General features: G+C 34.9%; 1 protein-coding gene across 2 annotated transcripts in view; it reads left to right on the top strand.

Moving 5' to 3' along the window:
- Positions 1-12,938, top strand: part of NAV2 (neuron navigator 2) — a 442,768-nt gene that overhangs the window by 119,046 nt on the left and 310,784 nt on the right. For both annotated transcript variants that reach the window (XM_051965599.1, XM_051965600.1), the window contains exons 2-3: positions 4,811-4,928; positions 9,437-9,489. In XM_051965599.1, the coding sequence (XP_051821559.1) occupies positions 4,811-4,928; positions 9,437-9,489 (171 nt within the window). The remainder of the gene's footprint in view (positions 1-4,810; positions 4,929-9,436; positions 9,490-12,938) is intronic.

Raw genomic sequence — 12,938 nt, forward strand, 5'->3', positions numbered from 1 at the left:
TATATTAAAATAACACTACTCTTCTCTAAGTATTTATATAACTGTAATGTTAATGTTATTTTTTATTTTAGTTTTACTGACATTGTTTCTACATCTCTGAAACGCTGAACATACTTCTCCTCCCTATACAGAGTGTCAGAGAAGAGACATGTAGTGGGAGAAAGAGAGGGATGGAGAGAGGAAGAAGGAAAAGGAGAAGGGGGAGAGAGAGAATGAACATTTTATGCTATTCATTCCAGGGTCAGCCAGTGTTCTCATGGTAAAAGCATTAGTAAATCTAGACTTGGGAATGGAAAATTCTGGTTAGTTGATGGACCTGGGTAATTGTGGGTGAACTAGAACTCTATTTTATTCTGATCCTTGTAAAATATTTCTAGAAGAAAGAATTGCTCTGCTTTGCAGGTGAAACAAGATGATCCTAGGGAATGTGTTGAAATTATTGTACATAATTAGTTATCTCTGCAGTGAGTCCTTATTACTGCAAGAGTTCTTGTTTAGCCAAATGTGGAAAAAGACGAGAAAAAAGTGAGAAGCAATGGATGGAAGGCACTTTTAGGCAGTTTTAGACTCTGTAAGGGAAAACATCCTAAAACTCAGAGCCATTGAAAACTGGAATGTTCTTCAGAGAGAATAGAGTTTTGCTAATTAGAATCATAGGATCATAGCTCTTGAACTGACAGGAGCATAAATGTCATTTAGTAAGTCCATGCTTCTATTTTGTAGATGAGAAAAAAAGGAAACCCAGGAATATTAAGGTGTTTTAAAGATCTGTATTCAAATTTTGTCCTTGAACATTTACCATATAAATTTAAGCAAGTAACAAATTCTCTGTGCCTCAATTTCCTCATTTGTATAATGTGTTCTCTAGCACCAAATGTATAATTTATGAAGCTATGTCCTATGACAGAGGCTAGAAAATCACTTTACCATTTGTGCATATTATAGGAAGAAATTATGCTTGGGCACAAGTCAGGCTGGATAATCTCTAAGATTCTTTTGAACTCCAACATTGTATGATTCTGTTTGGACCCTGGAAAATTGAATTTTTAAATAAAATTATTTACTTTTTCTGATTTATCCTTATTCTCCTTAAAAATGGAGCTCAGCAGGAAAAACATCAATTAACAAAGTGTTTTTTTTTTTGTCTTGGGATCCCATTAAACAAGATTTTATCCATGTAATGTAATGTTTTTTTTTCCCTCCCTATCTCTTCTTTATATATTAAACAATAATGACAAAAAATTCTAGTTTGGAAATCCAGAGACTTCCTACTTTATTGAAGCCTGAGTGCAGCCAATTTCTCAAGGATTTACACTTGACTTTTGTCTTTCTTTAGAAAGCAGTTTATTATTTTCAAACATCTTTGCATAACAATGAACAACTCTTTTTTTCCCAGGCAATGCTCATTGCCCTAGACTTTAAACTCTTCTCCAATGTGAACATTCATCTGCTGCTTCGTCATTCATCCACACTGTGTGCATGTGTCTTTACTTAAATTAATTTTGTTTAATCTTGATTTGCTATAAATAATAGATTTAGCAAATAGGTATCAGAAGTCACTTTGCCGGGGAATTGGAAAATTATGTCTTTTAAGAAATATGCCTTTAAACACTTGGAAAGAAATTGGAAAAAAAGGGTTATAACTTGCTTCTTTTTTATTTTCCAGAGCTTCCTATTTTAACAAAACTAGCAACCATAGCCTTTGTTCCACCATTGAACTTTAAGATTAAGAAAGTATTCTGTGTATATTTTCTATTAGCCCCATTTTGCCAGAGAGGAAACTAAGGGCTGTGGTTGGTCCCCAAGTAAGTGTAAGGTGCCCATCAGATTTAAGACTTAGAGCAAGGGTGTGGGCTTGAAATATATCTTAGAAGTGACTATATATAATATTTATTATGTTCAATGAGTTGACAGAAATCACTAAGACCAAAAGCTATTTCCTAATAGATATATCATCAATAGATACAAAGAAAATTCTCAAAAGAAAAATTGCAAATTATTAAATAAGATATACAACATTTTTAATCACCTATAATAAAAGAAAGACAGAATAAATCATATCTAAGGTTTCAGCCCATAGCCTGCAAGTTGGCAAGATTATATCCTCATCCACCTAGAACAGCACTTTGGTACCTACTTATCATCATGATAGTCATTACCATTATTGTATCTTCTTCATCATCATCATTATCATCATCATCATCATTTATGTAGTTCTTCATGTTTTGAAAAGGGCTTTCCGTTTATTATCTCATTTGATTCTCACAACAACTTTAAGAGACAGGTTGTATTATTATCCCCATTTTACAGATGTGGAAACTGAGATTAAGAATGGTTAAGTAACTTTCCTAGCCTTACATACATAAAAAATGAGACAGTAATTGAATTCAGATATTTCTAATGCTGGGTCCAGCAATCTCTACACTGCCCCACTCAGCTTGAATTGATTGATGCCTTTGAGAGTAATGTGCTAAAACTAGTTTTCACGATTTTTTATCCCACTTTCATTTTTAAAGATTTCCACAATTTAAGTATAATAAGTATCGTAGTTGTGTTCCAACATTTGTTCAGTAATCTTTCAGTCATATCTAACTCTTTGTGACCCTATTTTGGGTTTCTTTGGCAAAGATATGGAAATGGTTTGCATCTCATTTTACAGATGAGGAAACTGAGGCAAACAGGGTTAAGTGACTTGCCCAGGATTACACAGTTAGTGAGTGTCTGAGGTTAGATCTAAACTCAGGAAGGGGATTCTTCCTGACTCTAGGTCCAGCACTTTATTACTGTACCATCTAGCTGCCCGGTACCCCCATCAATTTGGATATAAAAGGTGGGAAAACATTTTCTACTTGGGAATGTTCAAGTCAGACTCTGTTACTGGGTAATTTTTCCTGTGACTACTCTACCATTAAATCACATTTGAAAAAAGAAAGTCACTTATTTCTGAAGGATACTCAGTATAAAAGAAAAGATGGGAAAAGAGAGGGGTTGACAACTACCAAGAACTCTCCTGATTATTCTTTCAAGAATAACTCTAATTCACTGGCTTCAATAATCAGGACAGGATTCTGGAACCTTACAGAATTCGGTACTTCTTTTCAGAATCTTTTTCTCATTCTCTCCATGGAAGGGCTAAATCTATTTTTGACTTACCTATTGTTGGCCTTTGTAATCGAGAGGTGAAAGCTCTTCTTACTGCTTATTGAAACCTCTGGTAATTGGTCAGCTGAGAGCAGTCTCCTTCTTCTGTTTAAGCACAAGAACAGAAGAAAGAATGGGTTACTGGAGCCTGACTGAATTGTCAAATGGATCTAGCCTGGGTGCCTAATTCTTCCTCTGATTCTTGTTGAGAGAGGTGTAACACATGCAAGATTGGTGGAATTGGATTTCCCTTGCTTTTGAGAGTTGGGGGAAAATAACTTCACTTAAAGTCCCAATAACTGATTTATTTAGAGTAGGGGTTTTTAACTTATTTTGTGTTTTGGACCATTTTGGTAGTGGGGGAACCTTTGGATTCCTTCTAAGAATAACATTTCTAAATGTATAAAATATATTGTACCAGCCTATAAAATGAACCCATTATATTGAAATAGAGTTTTCAAAATATTTGTAAATAATTTCATATACTCTAACCTAAGTACCCTTTATATTTAGACCTAGAAAGAACCTTCGAGATCATCTAGTCCAACCCCCTCATTTTACTGATGAGGAAATTGAGGTGAACAAGGTAAATCACACAGAGTCACAAATTTAGTGTTTAAGGACATATTTGAACTCAGGAAGATGAGTCTGGCATTCTGTACACTATACCATGTAGCAGCCTTTGTAATCTTAAAGGAAACATGATTTTCTACTACTTTTCAAGTTCCATATATAAGAGGTATAGGTCTAATTCACTTCTCATGGTTGCCATCTTTTATAAAACTAGAATAAAATGACAATAACAATAATAACTAGTACCTTAAGGTTTGCAGAGCACTTTACATCTATCACAACTATTATTGTTTCCACTCTACAGTTGTAAAAACTGAGACTGAAAGTGACTTGCTGAGGCCACATAGTAATTGATCTGGGTAGGATTCCAATTCAGGCCTTAAAAACTCAAAAGTCCAGAATTCTATCCGCCAAACCATCTGCAGCCTCAATCTCACCCCCTTTCTCTTCAGGGATATTTGTCATACAAATTTAGTCTGTGGAGATTGCTCCCATTCTTTTGTCTAAAGAATCTCAATAATTAACATGAGGTTTAACTTTCAAATTAAACTGATTTCATTTTTTGTTTGTCTGGTAAACACCAGGCTGTAAGTGATTCAGCTCCTACAAAAGTAATTGAAGGGTTGATGCTTTAACATTTTTCTCCTTTAAAGGAAGACAGAAGCCTGAAAATTTCGTTAAATTCACTCATTAACCTGAAATGGCCCACTAAAAAGCATCCTTTTGGGCAGTAATTTCCCCTTAATGTTTTCTCAATAAAGGGGAAAGATCCTCTGGGTGAAAATAGGGTTTTAGTTTCTGTACACCAACCCCGTAGCTGACTGTTTTAGTTCCGTGTCTGCTATTCCATTCAGACTTTCACATGTTTTGAAGCTGTCTTTAGTTTTCCCCAAGCTCTGATGTCAGATCTTTCAATAGGGTAAAGCTAAACTATAGTAAGTTGAATGCTTCATCGGTACAATGCTTTGAATGTTAATGGAGCTAAGACTGAATCTTAGGATGCAGGGATTGCCATGAGTTAAGTCACGAAATCTGGTTGGGAAGTTTAATTGGAAACCTAAAGCCAAGTGTTTTCTTTTTGTTTCTTTTTTTGCAGATCTACACAGATTGGGCCAATCACTATCTAGCCAAATCAGGTCATAAACGTTTAATCAAGGATCTCCAGCAAGATGTGACCGATGGCGTCTTATTGGCTGAGATCATCCAGGTTGTAGGTAAGTCTCCAATTTGGGGTTGTGTTCTGTGTGTGACATTGTGACCAGGGACCAAATTTTTCTGCCCTTTCAAAGACAGAAGGAAGGATCAGGGATCCAGTATTTAAAAAAAAAAAATCTTCAAGAGTAAAATCAGGTTTCAGTCCCAATTTTATTCAGCTATATACTAAGCTAAAAACATAAAATTTTCTCAATGAGACCATGTAATAACAGCATATTAACAGGAAAGGCTGAGACAAGAAAGAAGCAAATGTTTGCTTGTTTTTCCTTCCTTTGGCTTGCTATTTTCCAATTTTTTCGATTTTAGTGTAGAATTATTTTTCTTAAGCACCATAGTGCTAAACTAGCCCTTCCAATTTTCAATTTCAACAGGGGCTTAATAGTCAAAGTACATTTAGGAGAAAAGGTTATTTAGTTTTAAAGCAGGAAGGAACTGAGGATAGAAGAGAAAGGGAAAGATGAAACCAAACTTGCATGTGCCTCAAGATGAGGAAAGGGTCAGTCTTTAGATTGGTCATTTTTGGTCCTCAATTCTTGCCATGTTTCTTGCTATCCTTTTAGTAATGGGCCAGTCCTGTCATCCATACCAGAAGGCTTTGAGCAATCTAGAAGACAAAGAAGACTAGTGAGCAAGAATTATAGTGTTATCCCTGGTCAGGAAAATCACATCACATGCGAAAAAGCTGCTGGCAGTGGGAGAAAAAATAATTCAGAGGCTGCAAATTGAAAGATATACATTACTAGGACCCCAGATATTGGCGTTATTTGTCCATTTATCTGTTAGATAGATCTTAACATGGAAAAGATGAATGTGGAAATCATAATTCAAATAGAGAAGTATTTCTCTGAAACCCCAAGAAGGCATTTTGAGATCAAAAGTTTCATTTGTTCCTCGTGTGAATGGGCCGAAAGGAAAAAAAAATTCTATCTCTTTCCATCTTCCCATAAAAAGACTCTTTCCTGGTATAATAGCTACCATGATAGAGTGGGCAAACATGCACACTAGAAAATAATTTCTGTCCTTTTTAAAGCTGAATCAGTCATATGATTGCATATGGTTCTATTCCTTGTTTGAAGCTTGAGGTATTACAGCAAAATCCTATTAGCCTAAAGGTCAGGAATCCTAAGTTTTAGTCCAAGTTCCACAATTACTTAACTATATAACCTTAACATGGCTTAAAAACAAAGCAAAACAACAACAACCAAAAAAAAACTGTCCTTGCCTTTATATTTTCATCTGTAACTGGAAATTGAAATACATGATGTTACTAAATCAGAGTAATGTAGTAAGGATTATAAAATCCAAATTTAGAACTAAAAGAATCTGAGAGCCCATGTAATCTAATGCCTTCATTCTTCAAATGGAGAAATTGAGACACAGCCATTAAGAATTAGAGCGGAGAAGTGAATCTATGGTATAAAACACCATGCACAGAAGTGAAAGGCTGTATTTTTCTTAGTCTTATTATTTATTATAAGAGAACTGACATGGGGGTCAGGTCATTTCTCCTTCTACCTCCCACCTGTGTTCTTCAGTTCCCTAAACTATCTAAAGGGAAGTATAAGATCTCCAAAGCAGATTAGGTAAGTATCCTGGAATGCCAGGTCATTCAGCAGATTCAAGAGGCTCAATGAACTGGGGATGTTTAGCCTGGAGAGGAGACTGGAGGGATGTTGGGGGGAAACACTCAGTAGCTGTCTTCAAGTATTTGAAGAGCTGTCATAGAAGAGGGATTCAGCTTGTTTTGTTTGGCCCACAGTGAAGAAGTAGAAGCAGAAAGTGAAAATTTCAGAGAGGCAGATGTTGGCTAGAAGGAAAGAACGATTTCTGACAGCTGGAGCTCTCCAAAATAGATCTGCAGGAGGGAACAGGTTCCCCCTCTGGAAGCTTTCAAATACAAATAAAAAGGATGCTGTGAAGATGATGTGATGGCCAAGTATGAGCTAGACTAGACCAGGGCTCCTCAAAACTTTGTTTTACTCACCACTCCTTTTGCCCAAGAAATTTTACCATGGCCTCCTATAAAGGGGCATATGAAATAGATACACAAATCAAACATTTAGTGAATAGTAAATCAAAATTTTGCCACCCCCACATTTAGTTATGAGCTCCTCAGTCACAGGGCCATGAACCACAGTTTAAGAAGCTGAGAATTGAATGAACTTCAAACTATGAAATTCTTTGGAAGGTGTTTGTCTGAAGAAATTAATTTGTTTCTTAAAACCTAGAGTTGTATACTCCTTTCTCAGCAGCAGAATCAAATCCAATATTTGAAAATGTATTTAAGTCAGTGTTCAAATGTCACGAAACTAGAATCCATGAGGCCCAAAGTCTGTGTGTTGAGGTTCTGCCAGTACTGTTATTTTCTAATATCTTCCTATTTTATTTTACAATTCTACAATTTGTTTAATGGGCTAATTTTGAATGTCATAAATAGTACCAAAATCAAAGTCTCAGTCTCTACATTAATTGAAGGAATAAGTAAAGATGCACTTATTTGCAGAATTGTAATGAGGAGGAGACCATACTCCCCAGAGAACCCTTGCTTTTTTAGCCCTTCAATCTAAAGAATATCATCCTTATACATCTCAGCCCTCTAACCTTCATAGACATTTAGGGGTAGCAGAGAGGGAACCTCGGAGAGACTAAAGAAGTGGTGGGGAATGGACAAATTATGAATTTGGGAGGGATGGGAAGGAATAGGGATGGGCTCTTTTCCTCTTTCGCTCTTCCCTCTCCCCATAATTTTACCTATAGTTAGAATGAGTTAACTTTCTTTCTCCTCAAATCCCCCCTAATCATATTCACTGTCTGGAAGGCTCTTTAGGATATCCTCTCATTCCTCTCCCCATTTCATTTTCCTTAGAATCCTAGATTCTTGATTTCAGTACTAGGTATTAGAAATGCTTAAAATTTAGACTGCTCCGTAAGCCTATCTGCACTATTAGTGCTGAGTGTCTCCAGATGGAATTTAAAGCACTTAGAGTATTTCCAGAATGAAGGCCCAGATTTGTGAACATAAATGTCCTGTTTTGTTTTTTAAATTGGATGCATATTATTGAACTACCCATTAATCAGAAATGGACAACTAAATTTGACCATCCTGAATGGGTTATTAAAAAATACTCTAGTAACCTTGAACTTAGAATACCATCTTTATTTTTAATTGTATTAAGGTCAAGATTATTGCATCATTTCTGCCACAGGTTCCTGTACCATTGCTTGAGTTTGCTTTTTTTGTCATGGTTGTTCACATCAATAATTATTCATTTTACATTTTTTTCCCTTTTCCACATCCACATTCACAATAAAAAGACAAGCAACCTTTTCAAATTTTATATGGTAAAACATTAATTGAAATGTTTGGGGAACTGGACATTCAAGTTCAAAAAATATTTTCCTCATTTGGGCCTCACTGAATATTCATTAATCAAATTAATAAATCCACAAGCTTTTATCAGGCACTCACTATGTATAATATAATATAATATATATATATATAATATAATATATATATATAAGATAATATATATGAAAACATATAAAAACAAAAAAGAAAAGTTTCTGCTTTTAAGGAGCCTGTAGTACTCCCCTGATGGGAGAGACCACTTGTTTACATGTAACCATTGACAGCAGGTAATTTGGGAAGGAAGGAAGCAGTATTGGAGGAAGGAGAGGAAATTTACCTGAAGAAAGTAGTTTCTATGGGGTGGAAGGGAGGCAGGGGAGAGTATTAAGAATTCACTGTATCCCAGATGCCAGAGGAATTGGAATTTTCTAAAGAATTTGAAAGGCCCCAGATAAAAATCTTTAGCTATTCTTGTTTTGGGGGTGGTGTTTTGCCTTTTGTAACAAATGCACTCATCTTAGGAGGATTCCATTTGATAGCCATTTATTTGAGAATGAGGTTTTTTTTGTTAGTAGAAAGTTACCTTTTTTTTTTTCCACTTCCTTTTAGAGAGAAACAATAGTTGGCAAGTCACTGGGCTTCCCATGGCCTCAGTTTCCCCCTCCTTTATTCTGGGTTATATTGTCAAAAACAAAAGTTCTCTCATTTGTGACTTAGAACACACAGGTGAATGGTGTGAAAATCATGTGTACCTGTACTATTTTTGCAGCCCCTGAGCAGAGTTCCTTCAGTTTTGTCCCATTCAGGCTTGTTCTAGCTAAAGCAGAGTCCTCTTCTGCATCTTTTTTCCCAGGTTCCCAGACAAGTATTTCAGTGATGCACCATCATTTTAAGGAGTGTCCTCCAGGCAGTTGTCGCCTTTTTAAATGAGTATGGCCTTGCTCCAGCTGTCGCTGGAGGAATGGCCTATGAGTAAATCCCTGAGCTTGCTCGGTGTGTCTCAATGTTTCACATGCTTGGTTGCTTTGAACAGCACCACTTTTAGGCCTCGGGAGGTGCAGCCAGCAGCAAGGGCCCTGGAAATAGCTATTCTAAGGGTTTCCACTATTGGTTTCACTTTAGGTTTTTGAAGCTTGATTTATTCTCCTTATTTTTCAGCAAATGAAAAGATCGAAGACATCAATGGCTGTCCAAAGAATAGATCTCAAATGGTAAGTAGTCCAAGAATTGAGGGGCTGCATGTGTATAAAATAGTCCTAAAAATACTTCTAAATTGCACAGATAGTTTTGAAAATATTCCCATGTGATTGGTAGATGCAATTATTCCATCTTTATTCTAGAGACAGACTTGGATATGGAAAGGGATAAACAATCAACTAACAGATTCCTCCAATGACATTATTTTGCTTATAGAACCTTTGTGAATTAATTTTGTCCTTAAAATGACCAGTCACCTATTGGTTTTAAAAGCTTGCTCTGCTGAATTGGTACAATGATATAAATATCCACGAGGGCTGTTAGAAATATGACTGATATAAATTATCTTGCTTTCCCTAAAAGACCTCAAATAGTTTGTATATTTTTAACTTTTATTTTTATGTAAAACACAAGGAATATGAATAGGAGCCAAAAATACAGAGATTTTCTAGGGAAGCCTTAAGAAGTGGTATACTATATGTTCTGATAGAATTTTAAAGATATCCCATTGCTTCTTTTGTATTATATTATAAATAAGCCAATTTTTTAAATGAGCTCTATAGACTTATCTTTGAAATTAAAACAGTGAAAATTTTAGTGTTCAGAAAAAAGTTGAATTAAATGTGATAATATTAAGCCATTAGTTTTTCACCTTCAAAACAATTTGTGAGTAATATATTCAAAGAATGTGTTTTATTTGAGTCTAAGACTCTATAACAATGCTTATTCATTAAATTAAAAAAAAAAAAGAAATAAAAAGGGAACATGGTACATTTAAGGAGAGGCTTTACACTTGGAGTTAATTTGCTGCCAACATTCCAAATGAAGTCAGTTTTTGTCTTTCCTTCCAGTATGATCCAATTTATTGCATTTAATTCTAAAATACATCAATTTGATAGGCAGTCTTTAGACTCATAATGTAAAATCTATTATTTGTTATGGCTTGTTCAAATTTTAAATTCATTATAACCCTTCTTCACTCCACCCCTAATTTCTCTTTCCTTTTTGAGGAAAGTTATTTTTATTTATGGAAATATTTTCCATATAAGAGTTATAGAATATTGCTTTTGAGCTTGCACTATGTAATAACTTTTTCTGCAGGTCAATTTTAGTTTGGCTTTTTTTCTTTATTTTCTTTGATCCAGAGGATCTCCATTTCTTTCATAAGAAAATCCATGTATAGATGTATCGCTATTTCTTTTGCTTTGAAAATCTTGGCTACTATTTTTACTAGTGCTCCGGCAGCTGTCTAGAGTATAAATAATTGAGAAAATTTGGAAGATCACTAACTTAACCATTAGAGTAAGCATGTCAAGCATGTCTTTGCATGAAGTGGGCTCATTTGTCTTGAAAATTGAATTGGATTCATTTGTCATGCCCCATTTCAGTGTGTAAGTAGGGGGCTCGAATCTGAAAAGGATGTCCTTTTTTTCAAAAAGACTGTATTATATTCAGTATGCATGTATGGACACATTTTCAACAGCTACCTTTTGAAGTGTCACTTTCCATTAAAGAGAAAGTCAGTCTTCCAAATCAAAATATCATTGTCATCCCAGGCACCCAAAGAAGTATCATTTCTTCATGCAAATATACCTCTATATATTTCTGTTTGTATCTATATCACCTATATCTATTTATATTATATGCATATTATATATGTGTGTGTGTATTTATACATAATTATATATGTGTATATATACATAATTATTCCCAAAAGTCTTAGTAAATTTTGAGCTATAAAAGCTTAAATATACTACTGTGATTTTATTAATAATTGAATGAATTTTTAACATCTGTGGATTGTTTTTAAATACAGAAAAATAAAAATCTTATCATTTTTAGTGATAATTAGTGCCAGCACATAAGATGAAGAAGATGAAAAAGTTGGAGGTTTTTGTAGTAAATCAAGGACAGAAATTATTCTGAGCTTAGAATTCAATCCAGGAAATAATGCTGTTCCTATAGTCATGTACTTCTATCGAAAATGAGAATGATGATAAGAAAAGCAATAGTGTAGACTTAAACCAAAGGGAAAGGTTTGACCATATAGATCTCTCTGCTATGAAGGAAGTTCTTGTCTGGCTAACAGCTTCCCTTTCAAAATGATATTAAAATATACAACTATCTATGTAATATCCACAGATTTAATGCTTGCTTATTTCCAGTAATAGACCACATTGGTGGTGGACGAAGCAATAGCCCTCAGGGGTAGATAAAGTAACATTTTATTTGGCTTTGGAATTTACTTCTAAGAAGATGGGGGTTTTTTGTTTGTTTATTTTTTAAAGATTGGTCTTTCAATTATATTTCACCCAGGATAGTATTACCTAATAACAATAACATTTTATTTAGAATATCATAGGATTTTCTTCATAACATCTCATGAGATAATGAAGTAATGAAACTGAGTTTCAGAGAGGACAGCATGGGACACTGGAAAGGGTCCTGAATTTGTTCATTGACTCTGGAGTTATAGAATCTGAGCTCCAATCCTGCCACTTTTTAGCTCTGTGATCTTGGAAAAGTCATTGACATTTCAAGGCCTCAGTTTCCTGAAGTGTAAAATGGTTGGAGTAAAATGTGTAAAATAACAGATATATGTTTCATTATATATAAAATGGCACCTAAATTTTCTTGTAGTTCTAGGTCTATATAATACATTATGACTAGTAAGTGTTAATGGCCTGATTTGAAATTGGTGTTCATATGATCCCAAGTCCTTTCCATTATAATTAGTTCATCTTTTTAAGAAATGCAATGTTTGTAGGGAGTAGCTGTTTCAGAAGTCGTCTAGATGACAAAAAATCAAAGTGTATAGAAAAGGGGGACTGTGGATAATCTACCAGGCAAATGTCCGTTTTTTCTTTCCATAATTCATGTGGAAATCATCTTTATACAGAAGGGTCAGATTAGGGAAACAGGAATTATAGAAATACACCAACTTGTTGAAAAGTAGAGATGCTGTTTGACAATTAAATATGTGGACATATTTGTGGCATAATTGAGAGTTAATCTTGGTATTTTTGATTAATGAACTTGATAAGTGTTCTCACTAGATATAATAGATGTATACCATTGAGTATTTGCTAATAAAACAGGAAAGGGAGTTATTATTGAAGCAGTAGGGCTCTTATTTGGCTCATTGTTACTTTTCAGTTTTCATGTTTGCAAAATGAAGATAAGGGTGTAGAAGGGGAAGTTTTTGAGAAGACTGGAGCTTAGTAAGCAGTTTCAGAGCAAAAGGATTATTAGGCACTTACTCCTTTTCTCCTCCCTGTTTCTCCCCAAGCCAGGTTGTTTAGGTGGGAAAGGTACTATCCTTACTCTCATCCCTAAACAGATGCCCATTGCTGACTTGCTGACAGCTCCTTCTCATCCCAGAATGCAGGAGAGAAATAGGATTTACTAATGAGTTGAGTTAGGATGGGGAAAGCGACTTCTAGTGAAATCTTGGACTAGACTC

This window comes from Antechinus flavipes, chromosome 6 (genome assembly GCF_016432865.1).
Source record: "Antechinus flavipes isolate AdamAnt ecotype Samford, QLD, Australia chromosome 6, AdamAnt_v2, whole genome shotgun sequence".
Lineage (NCBI taxonomy): Eukaryota > Metazoa > Chordata > Mammalia > Dasyuromorphia > Dasyuridae > Antechinus > Antechinus flavipes.